This window comes from Opisthocomus hoazin, chromosome 5, assembly GCF_030867145.1.
Source record: "Opisthocomus hoazin isolate bOpiHoa1 chromosome 5, bOpiHoa1.hap1, whole genome shotgun sequence".
NCBI lineage: Eukaryota > Metazoa > Chordata > Aves > Opisthocomiformes > Opisthocomidae > Opisthocomus > Opisthocomus hoazin.
In genome coordinates, this window is record NC_134418.1 from 14,510,204 (window position 1) to 14,525,784 (window position 15,581).

The 15,581-nt window shown below is 36.7% G+C and overlaps 1 protein-coding gene across 15 annotated transcripts in view; it reads left to right on the plus strand.

Moving 5' to 3' along the window:
• Window positions 1-15,581, plus strand: part of JAKMIP1 (janus kinase and microtubule interacting protein 1) — a 281,939-nt gene that overhangs the window by 129,820 nt on the left and 136,538 nt on the right. For all 15 annotated transcript variants that reach the window (XM_075420491.1, XM_075420490.1, XM_075420489.1 and 12 more), the window contains 5 exons: window positions 343-489; window positions 1,098-1,238; window positions 4,459-4,518; window positions 13,065-13,193; window positions 14,483-14,611. In XM_075420491.1, coding sequence (XP_075276606.1) covers window positions 343-489; window positions 1,098-1,238; window positions 4,459-4,518; window positions 13,065-13,193; window positions 14,483-14,611 — 606 coding nt within the window. The remainder of the gene's footprint in view (window positions 1-342; window positions 490-1,097; window positions 1,239-4,458; window positions 4,519-13,064; window positions 13,194-14,482; window positions 14,612-15,581) is intronic.

The following is a 15,581-nucleotide window of genomic DNA, read 5'->3' on the forward strand; positions in this document are numbered from 1 at the left end:
GGACAGTGAAACCAACTACGCTAGAAATGTAGTTGCTCACAAGAATCTTATATACAATGAGATTAGTTTATCAAGAAATCACTTCTATGGATCATAAGTGTCTTCCAAGAGCAAAATCCAGTGACCCGCTCTAGTGTTTTTGTAGATGGTACAAAAATACTATTTCTCATTTGTTTGGACTCCTGTAGTTCTTAGTTCAGTGGTAGCCTATATCAGATACCACTTAACAAAAGAGCTAAACTTCCTGAACGAAGGAAGAAGGCAAGTGGAAACACACATATTTCTTCCTTCCTACGAATATAAACTAAAACACATCTAACTTTATTCCTTTACCATTTGCAGCTCAAACGTTCTCGGGAGACAGAAAGTCAGCTGAAGCCTTTGGTAGAAAAAAATAAGAGGATGAGCAAAAAGAATGATGATATGTTGCAATGTATCCAGAGAATGGAAGAGAAAATAAAAAATCTATCACGGGAAAATGTAGAATTGGTAAGTAATCATGTCTGACATCATCTTATAAGCACACATTGCACACAGTTACTTTGGAGGTGGAAGTGCTTCTGAGGCTTTTACTCTAATTCAGACATTTCAGAGTCTTAAGTTCGGCCAATGCAATTGAATATACATACTCTAAATGGAGAGTGGCATGTACTTTGTGTTGTTTCAGTTCGCACTGATTAAGGGAAGGGGTCACAGACAGATAAAATGTGTTTAGAGTCTATGAAAGTGTATGACTAAAAATCAGCTTTAATAAATGCTACTTTTATGATTAGAAATCTGAACTGAATTTGAGTGCGTATGCCAACTGCTGTACTATGTTAGATCATTGAGTTCACTTGTCTGCTAATTTTGTCCCAGACTGTGTTCTTTGATTCTGCTTTAAAGTATCTTACGTGAGGTATTAACACTGAGGCACACAGATTGTGTAATTTTTTTTGTTGTTGAAAGAGGCCTCACTTTGTAGTGGAATATGTACTGGTGAGTCCAAAGAATTCTTGATTACTATGTCACACGTGAGAATTTTCCTCCTGTTCCAGCAAGACACTTTAAAACATTCTTTGTGTTTAATTTTTTCAATTTTGTTTTGCTTTTTGTAGAAAGAGAAGTTATCTGCACAACCAGCACTGAAGAGGCACACGTCTTTGAATGATCTCAGCAGCACACGGGAGGAACAAGAAATTGAATTCCTCAGACTGCAAGTCAAAGAACAGCAGCATGTTATTGATGATCTCACAGTGGTAATGCTTATGACTGGTATACACACATGCATGCACACACATCTATAAGTAAGCTAAAGATTTGAGAGCAGTATTTCAACTCCAGTTGTTGCAGTGATAATGAAACAGTTGTTTGGCATCGAAGGATTCTTGTTATTTCTGAGGTAGTGGACAAATTGCTTTGGAATGTGTATGAATCTCTGTGTTATAAAGTATTTACCTATTATGAGGTGTTTGTGAAAAGAAGTGCATCAGTCCATCCACCTTACTTACAAAATTTGCTGTCAACAACTGAGGAACCTGGAGGAAAGGGCACGTTTCAAAACTTAATCACTGAAATGTGTTGTATGTAGACCCTGGTGCAAACCCAACTGCTCCCGTGATCTAGAAGTTCTCCTAAAAAAAAGAAACGTGCAGAATGGCATTCGTTTTACCTAGCTAAGCATCTCTAACTGAGCTGGCCACCCTAGCTGTCTTGTTACAGATGGAGAGGAATATGCATGGTTCCTGCAAACGGAGGTAGCAGCATAGTTTAAGATTGGAATTGCACAGTTGCAACCTTCTGACTGTGAAGACCACTTAAGATGATGCTCATAGATTTTTGCACTGTTTGATCAAGACTCTCTTGAGTTGTGTTACAGTTGTCTAGTGCTATTTATTGCAATGTATGATAAACAGTTCTGGTGCTGGCAGAAATGACATATCATCTCTGAGAGACAGACCCCTGCCCTTCTGGAGCAGCATGTGGAACTCAGGCAGACTGTTCTAGAGCATCTCAAATGGCACTACTGACTGCTACAAAATGATAAAACAAGTTTAAGATCATTCTGTCTAAATAAAAAAATCAAGCAATCGGATGCAACATTAAAAATAAAAGTAGAAGATCCAAAAAGATAAAACAAGATGCGTTACTGCTCTGTCTGGGACACTGTCTCTATTCTTGGCAGTTCCTCTGAGATTTTGACCCAGGATTTCTCTGTGCAATCAGTGCCAAAGACTGATGTCTGCATGCGTTCTGCAGTGCTGCAATGTTATAAGCAGTAGGATGTTACTTGGACACTATGATGTAGGGTCTGATTCACAGAGCAATGCTGCTTTACCTTCCAAATACAATGCTACAGGCAGGGACTATGACATAATATTAAATTCTCATTATACGGCAGATATAACCTCACTTATGTTTCAGTGTAAAGTGGGTATGAAAGGACTTTCTTTTTACTGTCTCAGCCAGTAATCTGAGGAAATATATTGTATCCTGACTTCGGTCAACTGTGTGTGTTGTGTTCACACTCAAACTTTGTGTTTAGTGTGAAAGTAAAATAAATAAATATTTAAAAATATGGTTTCATTTTTGCTTTGTTTCCTATTTACAGATACTTTTTCACTGTTAGCAATAAGTTAAATTGCTAACTAGGATACTTCTTTGATTGGCGGTACAAACTAATTGATGCTTCACCTGCTGTATGAATGCAGTGGCGCTCTGCAGTTCCATTGTGCTTTTCAGCTATCTTTTCTGGCTCAGACCACATCTCTACAGAATACAAATGTATCATAATTATCAAGAATAACCCACATGTCACATACCTAATTAATACAAAAGTCATCAGCTTACTTCCAGCTGAGACCAATAAGATACACAGAAATAAGAAGGATAGTCTTGGGCAATAGGGTTGTCCGAATTGATTAGTGTCGTTTGTAGGCAAAAGTGATGCTGTTGAAGGCATATCAGCTTGAGTTCTCCCACAACAGTGGTTTTCTGGTCAGTTCTTTAAAGGAAAGCAGTCAAGGTAAACTCAGATGATTGCAATGATTCAGCAAATGGTGTTTTTCAATTGGCATTATTATTGTTCTGGTAGCTTGATATATTATTAAGACAGTAAATTAGGCAGTCTTCTTACAAGCAAGGTTAGAAACAGGAAGGAGTGGGGGTTTTTTCAGGTGTTTGTTCTTTCTGCACTGAAGTGAGAGGAGAGGAAAGGAAATAGAGAGTAAGAAGACTAGCCAGTTTCTCCAACTGTTTGGACACCTGCTTGGATTGCAGGAGAGCCAGGATAAAGCAGGGACTGTGCCTGAACCAGGTATCTGAGGAGGGAGCATTATTCTTCAACACCGTCTGATATTCAACTTTGTGTTTTCAGGTTGAGCTTAATATACTAATTATTCTGCAGCTTGAAATACCTGCTCCATTCTGCCTTGACAGTCATTACTCTTCCTTATTTTGAAAACCACATATATTAAAGGTGCTATATAATTTGTTGTGCTTTTCTGAATTGTTTTGTATTTTCCAAAACTTTGTTCCTGGAACAATGTGCTGATAAAGGTGAATATTTTTATTGTTATTTCCACTAGTAGCTTCCTATTTGTCCAGTTTCTGAACTGAATATAAAGCAAATAATACCATGCAGGGAGCAATAACTGCTAGAGAAGCACTTGGAACAGCTATCATTCTTTTAAAAAGAGAGGTGTTGCAAAGAATGATGCAGAGCTAAGGAAAGAATCAGAAAAAAGGCAAGGAGACAGATCACCTTCTTCCTGAGTTGGTTTTTTTTTTTGCTTGTCCTCTCCTTTGCATTTTTTACCTTCTTTCTCCTCTGCTCCTTTGTAATTCAACGAAGTGTTCTTGGATTTGAATGTTCATAAACCCTGCATTTTTCCAGTTATAACCTCCTCATATTATGATATAGTTAATTACGATCTTATTCAAAGGTAATTGTAGGAAAAAAGACCCAAACTAAGTGGACATAGACTGAGAGTGCCTTTGGATTTGAGACTTTTGCCCTACAAGGAGAAGTCACGTGTCACACTGTATCTGCAGATCTGCTGTGTATCAGAGTATGCCTGGTATAATAACTTGTAATTACTAAGGCTGGACTCGTTTTTGGCTACTGACCTGCTTCTTCGGGATGGTTGAACATTGGAGTGAGAACGTGAATTCTGTTTCTGTAGTGAGCTTCTTGGTAAAAGAGTCAAAAGAACTGCCAGAAATCTATGCCCAGTATTTAACAAAGCCTTTTCTTGCCAACTTGCCGTCAAGTGTGTAATGTATGTGCCTGAAGGTTTGTTTGTTAAAGGGATAAAGCTGCAGTACAGCGTAGCGTTATACCAGTGTAACCTTATTCAAAAGGATAAACACATTGTCTTTGAGTTAGCTTTACCATAGGTTTTAAGAAAATCTGAATGATATTTCTTTCTGCTAGACATAGCTAAATACATTTTAAAAGAATGTTCTCTTTCCTTCTAGGAAAGGGAGCGGTTATTACGGTCTAAAAAACAGAAGAGGAAAAGTCTGAAGCCTCCAAAGGTGAACAAACTTTTGGTTTTCCATGCATTTAGGTTGTTGTGAACAGTGCTTGTTTCAAATACTGCCTGAAATTAGAGCTCTACTTAAACTAATCATAAAATTTCGTGTAGTTCTCCTGTTTTTTCCAGCCAGTGCTTACTAACATTTTCTTAGGATAGTTCAGGAACTGCAAGCTTTGTACCGCACACAAGTGTTGTTTTACTTTTTGTTTTAAATAAACAATATAATTACACTTTTATCCATTGTGGCCCAAATATTTAAGTGGCTTAAGGTCTAAATGACTTGAAACAACCACCATTTCAAAGGACAAAAGCTCAGTCCTTTTTAAAGAAAATACACTCTTTAAACTACTCATACCAAGTTAGCGCTTAATCATTATTGAAAACCTGAAGTCATGCTAGGGATGTTACTGAAATGATATATCTGTATGTGACATGTAAATAGTAACTATGCTAATTATTTTTCTCTAGTAACTATTTTGCTCTGGAATGAAAAGTGCAAGAGAAAAGTTTAGACTATAGGAACAAAAAAGTTTTGCTTCAGTGTACCTTTAGTGTTTATTTTAACATGTGCTTAAAGGATGTAATTTTGCTGAACAATGCTTTTTGTGAAGTTGAACATCAGCAGACTGGAGCGTGTGAGGGCAGGAGAGTGGGATAAGAGGGAAAAAACAGAAATGAAGAGCAGAGAGATGGCTATCATCAGTACAGTAGCTTAAGATACATCCTGTCATAAATGGATGCTTGTTGTCAGCATGTTCAGCATAGTATATTCCTGGTGACCTCCAGGTGGAGCTTTTTTATTGCTCTGCATTCTGTATTACCTGTATTCTGAAAGATTTATCGTTTGGGATTCTCTGTTTCAGTGGTAATTTCTTCAAATTATGCTTTGAATAATGATGTGTCTTTTACATATGAAGAAAGAAAAATTCGGAAGTAACAGTAAATCTTGCATACAAGGCTGACATATGCTGAATATATTTACATTAACCCTGAACCATTCTTTCTACTAGTATACCTGCAAGTATGTGTGTTGAGAGCGAATTTAAAAACATGACATACAATGATATTTTTATATATATGTAACTAATACTGTGATTTTTATAGTCCCCTCTAGTTATTAGTCCTCATCAGATTTTAGATTAATTGTGTAAGATCTTTTGCTAAATCGTAAAGTTCCTAATGAAACAAAACTAGGTAATTTAATTTTTTAGGAGTTGATGACTAGTGATGCAAACTTCTACAATTATTTATTTATGGCTTAAAAATTTTCTGTGTTAACAGATGAATAGGTTAATAAAGTCTAGCTGATATAGACTGTACCCTTTCACCTATTTTCTCTTGAGCAAACTGCTGCTTTTGTGGTGTCATCTTCTTCTTTTTCTTACTAACCAAACAAGAGTTAAACAACGTGAAGTTCGGAGAGCATGTGCAGGATACCATTAAAAAATTTGTAGCACTTCTGTTCTACATGTGGTAAGAGTACTATAACTGGGGAACTTCTGCAGAGATTACTGCAAGCATTGTGTGCATATGAGCAGCAGAGTTAGTAGGGGCTTGCTTCTTGTTTATAACGATATGGTAGATACACCAGAAAGCACAAATTAATCAGTAGTGGACAGAACTCCCACTAGTTATTCCGTTCCCTGTTCGTTAGCTCTTTGGTCCCCATATGAAATTGGCCATATGAAATTTTGTTTGATGCTCTCTCCTCAAAGGAAAAGCAGGACTATAAAACACAAACAAGTGCTAAAGAGAAAGTTGTGAAAAGACTGAATGGGATTATATATACTATACTAGTTATACTATATATGCTATACTAGTTATTATATAACTATATATATATAGCTTCTAAATTAGGTATTTGCTTAAGAAAGGAAAGAAGTCATCAACAATGCATATATTAGTGTCCTGTTACCTGCAATCGTATAAACCTGTAGGCTATTCACATGTATATGCAGTGTTGACTTGGAGTTGAAACACTGTTGATGTCAGCTTCTAAAAATCCGACCCTGGCTTACAGGCTGGTTTCCTTCCAGGTCACCTGTGTGGTCCTGTGAGGATCAAAATCCCCAGGGGAAACTGTGTTTCCCACAGTCCTCTAGCAGTTTTTGATTTAAACAGTCTATGTAGAATGGGCTGCTTATCTGGATGAGCTGTTGGGATTGTACCATCTTCATCCTCTCTGTTTTTACAGCCTGTCTCAGGAATCCAGATGAAAATGATAGAATTCATCTAACTGAGCACTGCATTGCAAATGCTTGGTTAGATGTCATTAATGGAGGTGAGATACAGACATCTCGCTCTGGACAAAGTGGTGACATGAAGTGGTGATTGTTCTCTTCTTGAAGTAGGTATCTAAGCAGGCCAAATGAGTTTTGTCCTAAAATTTCCTGTTTTTCCCATGGACTATAAAGGCGGTCTAACATGAGTTGCTTTATATATAGACATGTACAGTGCAAGCGTATTTCTATGATATGTGCAAGATTCTCATATCATATGGATGATAACCTACATGTAATAGTGAAAGAACTTATGGGTGTATCTGTCCTAACCAACCATTCAGAAGGAGAAATTACTGACGTATATCTTTGGCTTTGCTTTTCTAAGATTTGTTAAATGTAAAATTAGCATTGACACAGTGAATTTTCAAGTTTGGCTGTTAGAGTTGACTCTATTTCCAGCTGTGTCCCACTTCCCTTGACAAAGTGGGAAAGGAAATAACTGATGAGAATTAGGTTTCAGGAATGTGGTCAGATAAGCTGAGACTAGGAGGCGTAGAAAGGTTCCTTTTTAGTTCTAATAAACAGGAACTTGGTGCACAGTGTGAAGACACACTCATCTACTGTTGCAGCTTCTCCTAAATGAGTACTTTTACACTCCAGATTCCTTAATTTTGAGGTACTTTGACAGGACAGTGTCTGTATTGGTTTTCTAGTAGGAATATTTTCCTGATAGTGATTCTTGGTAGCTGGAACAGAATCCATGGCACACCTTTCTCCATCTTTAAGACAGCCTATGTGAATGATCTCTCAGGCTAGTCCGGAAGCTTTTATAGCTCAGTTGGGTCTAAATAACATCAGTTCAGCTGAGAAGCTTTTGAAAATACCAAGGATTTAATTTTTTTTTTTTTTTTTTCAGTTAGATGGCTGTGTTATTTATGGAGCTCTGCAGGTGCCCTAGGTTACTGTTGCTAGTGTAGTTTTATCTGAGCACTCTTAATTACCAAGGGGCATAGAGTCCACAGAACAGCGCTGGCAACCAGCTCGGGTTCTCTGAGGAAAGGAGCAGTATATTGGGATGGGGCTTTATAACCTCTGTGATTGTGAGGTGTTTGGAGGAGTCATATGGTGACTCTCTATAGTCAGGTACTGTAGGATAGTTTTCTCTGAAGTGAAGCAGCCTAAGCTGATAGAGGGTTTTTTTTTTTCTCTCTTTTTTTTTTTGTTTTTTAACATTAATGTGCTATTAGACTTGTTAGGAAAAAGATGTACTCTTTTGCTGTTTAAAGCATGCTTTTTCCCCAGGTGTTTCTTTTTTCTCCTCCCCCGCTCCCCCGTTTTGGAAGTGAAATAGCCAAGAAACTCTCGAACCAGTATTTGTGGGGTTTTGTTTATTTTTGACACATAGGATGGAGTTACAGTGATTCCATGATTGATGGAGTCATGCATTTGAAGATAAGACTTAATTGCCCAGTCTGTTTGGAAACTGCAGGACTCTATGGATTTGTTTCTTTATTTAAACTTTAACCAATAAACTGTATTCGTGATAGTGGAAAGCCTCCATGCTGGTGTGATGGAGTTCATACTTCTTGTTTTATATTTTTCTTTTTTTATCTGCATCTGTGCTTTGGTGTGCCTGTATTTTTCTGGCTGCCAAGAAATGACATATAAGCATGAAGGTAAGAAGTTACTGATTAGCTCAGATGATTGCGTTACAAGGAAATTCTTCTTGGATCATTTTCATCGAGTTAGATTAAGTACTTAAAAATGAGATATTTAAATGCAAAGTGAAACTACTTTAGCAACAGAGTGATCAGATTATGTATGTACAAGTATATGTAATCTAAACCATTAAAAATATGGGCATCTTGAAATCTGCATATAATATAATCTAGGTGTCACATTTGATTTGTAACATTCTAAACTTTGATGTTTACTGAGCACCATGCTTCAGTAGAAGCATTGAAAAATTCTGTTTTCTCAATTATGAAGTTACGATTTGGAAGTAACAAATATAGAAACAATATAAAAGAATCTTTAAATTGTTAATTGAGAATGTTCCCATTTTTAAGAAAAGTTTGGATGAAACCTGAATGAAAATAGTGTATAGGTACAAAAATCCAGGGAATGTTGTACATACTGTATATGCTTTTCAAAAACCATTGCGATTCAGCATTTGAGCTCTATGTGGACTCTCCCTTGGAGTTGGTGTATGTATTTATGCCTTATTATTTATTACAGTGTTTATCAACAAATTTTGTATGAATCAGATGTCTTTTTTCCTTTTTTTTTTTTTCTCTCTACAGCTGTTCCCTTACCAGTTAATTTGGACTGGTTTTGCTGTGAATAACTTCTTGTAGCTAGTTGCTTCAGATACTAAATGACCAACAATAAAATCAGCTATTATGTAATTATGTCATGAACCAATTCATACATGTGCAATTAATATACTGTTGTTACATACCCTACTCCTATTTCGATGGAAAGTATCTGCTCCACAAAATGATAAATGTACAGCTTCTCTGAAGAGGAGGGAGTCATTAAAAATTAATAAGTGGTTCACTCATAACCCTAAATATTATAGGCAGTCTGTATAGCATTTTACACTTTTTGACTTTTACCTCTCTGTGAAGTGTTGGGTTTTTTTAGTGTGATGGGAAATACTAATTCTCTTGCATAATTCCCTCCCATCTGATTATCAAGTGATTTTTAATATATGCTAATTATTTCCCCCTACTTTTGCTACTAGAGAAATGTTTAAATGCAGCTAGTATCTTTTGCCAAAATAATGGCATTGCTTGAAGTATCTTCTCAAACCCGTGTATATTTATGTAAAATCAAACTTGCTGTTGTTTTACTATTGTTTTTTCACTTCTTGAAACAATGTGCAGGGCTGTGTGCATGCAGGGTTGAAGGAAGATACATATGTAACGGGAGTTATCTACAAAAGTGACTGTATAGCAGAGGTGTAGCAAAACCCCCTGTAGGTACATATACACAGTCTTCTTGTCAGTTTTAACTAAGCTGCTGCTGACCTTCATGGTACTGTGTTCTCTGTGCCATATGTATGATAATAAATTGGAGTTTTGTTCTCCATCTTTTAGAAGTCCCTTCTACCAATGTTTCGAAGTCAAGACTTGGCTCTTATTTACTTTGTCAGCCCTCAAGCCTTTGCTTTATTGCGGGTTTTGGTTGAGCTTTGGTCCAAGTGTGTCTGTCATTTCTGAGGCCAAGCAGCTTTGAAGCAGGAGCCCTGAGCAGGGTCGGCTGTTCTTCAGTCCTGAGTTGCTTGTCCTTGACTAGGTTCCTCCATAGCACAGGCTGAATGTTCTGAGCCCCATCCACAGACAAGGTGGTACGGGCAGAAGAGCAGGATATAAAGTTATTGGCAGAAGAGTCTGCATGCAGCTTTGTTTTGGGTTTACCCTCAGCGTCTTTGAGTAAAAAGTATCTGCACTGCAAAATGAGGGTGCAGTTTTCATGAAAGTCTGTTGGTTTTTGTTTACCTGCCGTCATCTTCATTACCTCCGCATAGTCTACCTTCATCTTTATGAAACTGTATCTGCTTATCAGCTTGGAGTCAGTAAGTTCTTCCTGATGAGTTGACCTGGCAACCCAAATTGTAAATTTGTCTTTGTTACAACTTGAAGGTAGCACCATTTCTCTAGCCCTATTTTCAAGTCCTGCTGTTAGATGATTGTAGGTTGCAACCAGTATTCAGTGTGGGAGAAATGCTGGGTGCGCTATCTCCCAAGGACTAAGGACACCTCAGTTTTTGTGGTAAACCTTTGTACTAGTGAGAGAGGAGCCTGAAATGTTAGCAATTCGAATGTGAGAGAACACATTAGCTTTCTGGATAAGTCTGTGTATTTCTAGAATACACCTTAAATGTGTTCCCTGTGTCCTTTGTTTTGTTAAGTAGGACGGAATGGTGAACAGAATGGTGCAGCATGCGAGTGCTGGAGGAAAGGGTTAAATTATCCCAGCGAAGTGTTTGTCTTAAGCACCTTAGACATAGCTCTGCCTGGTGAAAGGATCACAGTGCTTCCTAAACAGCTGAGAGAAATGTGTCTTTACAAGGTTTTAGTACTCTAACTGCAATCCTTTCCTTTACTTGTGCATACACTAAATAGTAGTCTGGTAGCTTGCAGAAGGAAGGTTGTTTCTAAAGATTGTTCAGATGCTCTTTGCCTGATGTGCTGCATTGTATTTATCTGTATGCATATGGATAAGCACAGTCTATCTGGAAAAGATGTGCCTTTGGGTTTTTTTTTCTTTTGAGTGCGTAACATCCTTTCAGAAGGAAATTTTAGTAGAACCAGTTAATTTAAAAATGCAGCCTGAATGAAATTTTTAAAATAGTATTTGTAGGGCTCATCTTAAGTGAAGCAATTAAGTGGTTCAGAACAGGGCCTTGAAGCTGTCTTCAGTAGTTTGAGTGGGATTAACTGTATTGTGAAACAATTATGGTGTTATTTAGTTTATGAGTGGTAAGGCTGTGACCTGATGGGCTATGGTAACCAGGGCTGCAGTCTGTAAATGAAGTGCATGGTGTCATGTATACAGACACCAAGTCACACGTACGAGCTTGATTTTATGGTACCACTTAAATCAACACAGGGTATTTTGGCTGTTGATGAGAGCTATGCTGAACCAAAAGAACGTATTAAGCATTATGGAGCTTTATGACAAGGTGAAAACAGTACTTTGTAGGCATACTGGCAGAATGTATAAAGTTAGATAAGTCTAGAAAACTGCAGGGAAAGGTAAATATTTGGAATTCATCATGAGATAGGGCATCATACATAAAATAAAGCTTTTCAGTGTCATGAATGAAATTGATAGCTCACAATTCCACTCACTTAGCAAGTTTGGCTTTGCTGAGATGTAAGATGTCTGGTGTTCTGAATTAATAATAACTGATAATTTTTTTCATCCTTTAGGCTTTGTTAATATACAGGGCCATTATCTTCTCACATACAACCGCTGGTTTATATTTCTTTTAAAAAAAAGCCAGCTGTCATAAGGATCTGTGATTCAGCATGAAGCAGTGCCAAAACATATAGAGATGGATAGGCATCATTTAATCTTTTAATTCTTCTTCTTAGAACCACCTCTCTCCACTAACCTCCCTGTCTTGGATGCTTCATAAACTGACTGAATTTTCCCAGCAACACCTTTCCCCCTCCCCTTAATTTTCCTGCTTCTCTGAAATTGTGTTGGATTATTAGAACAGCTGTAGGGTGTAAAAAAGTTAGGCTTTCTGTTGATTAATAACAGTTAACTTTCGTTATTGTTATTTTGGAAGGAAAAATTCAAGTACAGGTTGGATGGGGCTCTGAGCAATGTGGTCTAGTGGTAGATGTCCCTGCTCATTGCAGGGGGGTTGGACTAGAGACTTTTAAAGGTCCCTTCCAACCCAAACTATTCTATGATTCTACGAAAAACACTTACAAAGCTGTTTTTCTAGTTAAATGTTTGAGAAATTGTCGTGGTGTTTTTTTTTGAATAGCAAAATTTTCTAAGGAAATTTGCTGCCTTCTGACCATGTGTTAGGAAACTGATGGAAAGGGGGCTCTTAATGGTGAAAGAAGTATAGCAGTTGTGATGTTTTGTATGAAACACATTTTTCACAATAAATATGGTACTATTCATTTGCTACTCATTTTACTTTTCTGTAAGCATACATTTAATTGATTACATTGTGTAAAAACTTTAAAATCTGCATTGAAATGCTGGTTTTCTCTAAGCATAGTTTTTTTGGTGAGTCATAATATTGGCACAAACTTTTGAAAAAATTGAGAATGATGATATTGAAAAAATAAATGAAAAGCAGCAATGTATGCTTTTAAGTAGGATTTTGCAAAATAGGTATTACAAACTAATCTTTCTTTTTTTCTTTTTGAAAATTAGTATGAATGATGAAATTTTTATTCCGCATTGCTCTGGAATATTTTTTCGCGTTTGGTTCCACATCTTATATGTTACATCGTACTGGGTTACTTTCTTCTGAATAGATATTGCGTTCCTCTACTATGAATCTTGTAAGACGTGTATGATTTTGGTAATTAGCTTTTATACTTTTGCTAAAGCATTATTCTATTGGCACTTTCACAGTGCTATGTGCAGTTCAGTTCTTCGTGGTTCTTATACAAATGATGTTGAAAAAGTAGCTCATTTCATCAAAGAACAGGGGTTTACAAAGGAACCTCTCTTCTTCCTAAATACTAAAAGAATGGTCAGAGAAGGCTTGGGCTACTGCTTACTGGGTCATTGGGGTTTTACAGCTGTTTTGCTAGTAACTAAGAAAAAACTAACTTTTCAGAGGCATGTTGTGGAGACATTTTTTGGATTTGATGAAGAATCAGTTGATTCAGAAACATCATCTGTAACTTCATATAACACAGATAAAACCGACAGGACACCAGCAACACCAGAAGAAGATTTGGAAGATGTAAGTAGTAGCTGATTTGTTCATAAGTTGTATAAAAATTGACACAGATTATAAATGCTAACATTTTTTTTTCAGCTATTCTGCCACAGGAACTATGAAAGATTTGGCAAAGAATTGTGTTGCTTTGTTTCAAGTCCAATAACACATACACAATTATTGCAATAGAATTAATAAGATAATGTTCTGCTTAGGAGGTTTGGCAGATATTGGGCTGAGAAATGAAATTGTTTTTCTCAAACCCTTTTTTATTAGTCAAAAGAAAATGAATAGGCACATTGCTTTGCCAAAGGTCAATAGTTACTAGACAATAGTTTGCCTTTCTTGCTCATTTTTTATTTGACTGTTGTGATACAACCAGGATTTGCTTCCTGTACTTACATTACTCAGAGAGGCTTCTGCAATTCATTAAGGCTTAAATGATGATCATAGGTAGTAAATACCCATTGACATGTTTTGTCTCAGCTCTGTGATATACGGTGCAGCTTGCCTACTTCAAAAAATTGTGAGGCTGAGAACAAAGCATGAATTAGATGCTCTTTTTTATCTTTCTTTCATCTTCACTAACTTGTGCCTAATACTCCACAGTCACAAGAAGCTTCCTATTTTTCTAGGTTTAATATCTAAAAATATTGTTATCTCTTTTCCTTGGAGCTCGAGTTTCTGGAGCAAAAATTAATTAAAGGGAAGGACATTTCTTGCCCTCAGCGTTACAGGAAAGACCTTGAAAGTGTTGATGTCAGTTGCTCAAAATTCAAAGAAAATTAAGGTGTTAAAAATAATTCATGTAAAAAAAAAAAAAAAAGAATTTAGAAAAGCATCTTATGGCTTTTGTAATGTAACTTCTGTGTTAGTGTGCTTGTGCTGGTAAAATGCTTTAGTCTGGCATTGTAGAGAAAAAGAGTAAGGAGGGAGTGATGAACTGCATGACAAATAGACCAAACCCCTTTTGAAGCCCCTGTGGTTCTAGAGTTGCTGAAGACAGTGGTGCATACAACTGTTCATCTTTCTCCAGTCACTTTCTTCCCATTTCTATATAGTACTGCCTTATATAGTAACTTATACTGTCCTGAGATTGTAAAGTAGACAGTTACTGATCTCTGCATTTCTGCGTTGTCCTCAAATCAGTCTTCTTTCCATTTCTACTTGTTTTAGTTTTTTAACCCTTTATTAAACATCGAGACTCAGTATTAGTTGTGTTGCTTGTTGTGTTTGTGAGTCTATCTGTCTATAAAAACAAAGCCATAATCATATGTATTTCTATAAACCCACATTTTCCCCTTTTCATTAAGAGCACGCCTAAAGAAGAAGCTGAACTAAGGTTCTGCCAGCTAACAAGAGAGTATCAAGCTTTGCAAAGAGCATATGCATTGCTTCAAGAGCAAGTTGGTGGAACCCTGGATGCAGAGAGAGAAGCAAGGGTAATTTTTTAACTGAAATTTCTTTTAACTTTGAAATTATTGAAAAAGCTGAAAAAAACTTGGAATAGCAGGAGGTATATTTGCAGGTCAGTGAAGTGCAAAGCACAATGTCATTGAAAATCAGAGGATATTATCAGTGAGGTGATAATTCAGATTCATCTGGTGCGATCAGAACACAGATCTCATTATACGTTATTCTAGCATGCATAATATATTAAAGATTTCAGTAGTAAGACAGTGTTATTAAAAATGATATCCCAATTGAACCTGAAATTTGGATAGCAACATGATGGATTTAAAATGAATTGGAGAACAGGTTGTTATAAGTACTTAGATACTTTTATCATATTAGTATATTAAAAATCTGACAAAGGAAGTTTTTCTTCAAGTGTTTTGTTGAATGCATGAAATCATAATTTACTTTTAAATATCTCAGTTTGAGAGTGTTCTTCCACTAAGAAGTATGTAGCTAACTGTTGTTCCTGTTAGGTCAGCATGTGTGATTGTTTACTCTCTCTGAAATAAATGGGGTTTTATCCTCACAGCAGTCTCTGTACTGTAGGTATCTGTGGTGTGAGAGAGTATGTATTCTGTTTTTATTTACCCTTCTGCCACCACTGTGTTTAACCATTAACTAAGAGATGAGGTTAGCAGAAGTTGTGCGAACATCTTCCGTTCTGTTTTTCACAAACCAGGGAGGAGAGAAATCACTTAATAATGAATTAGTAAGCTCTGTCTTAGTCCCCAGATCTATTCCCTCAACAGCAATGGCATCAAATAAGAGCTGAGTTAACTAGAAGCAAGATTTATTCTATTTTATCCCAACCCCTTGCAGATAGGGGCATGTCTAGAAATGTGGCACATTTACAAGTCACTGTGTACTTGAATGACTGTTGTGATCGATGACCAATGAACATGTAATATCCAAAAGGGAAAGCAATAGCCATAGGGCTCAAAACTTTGTCACCTT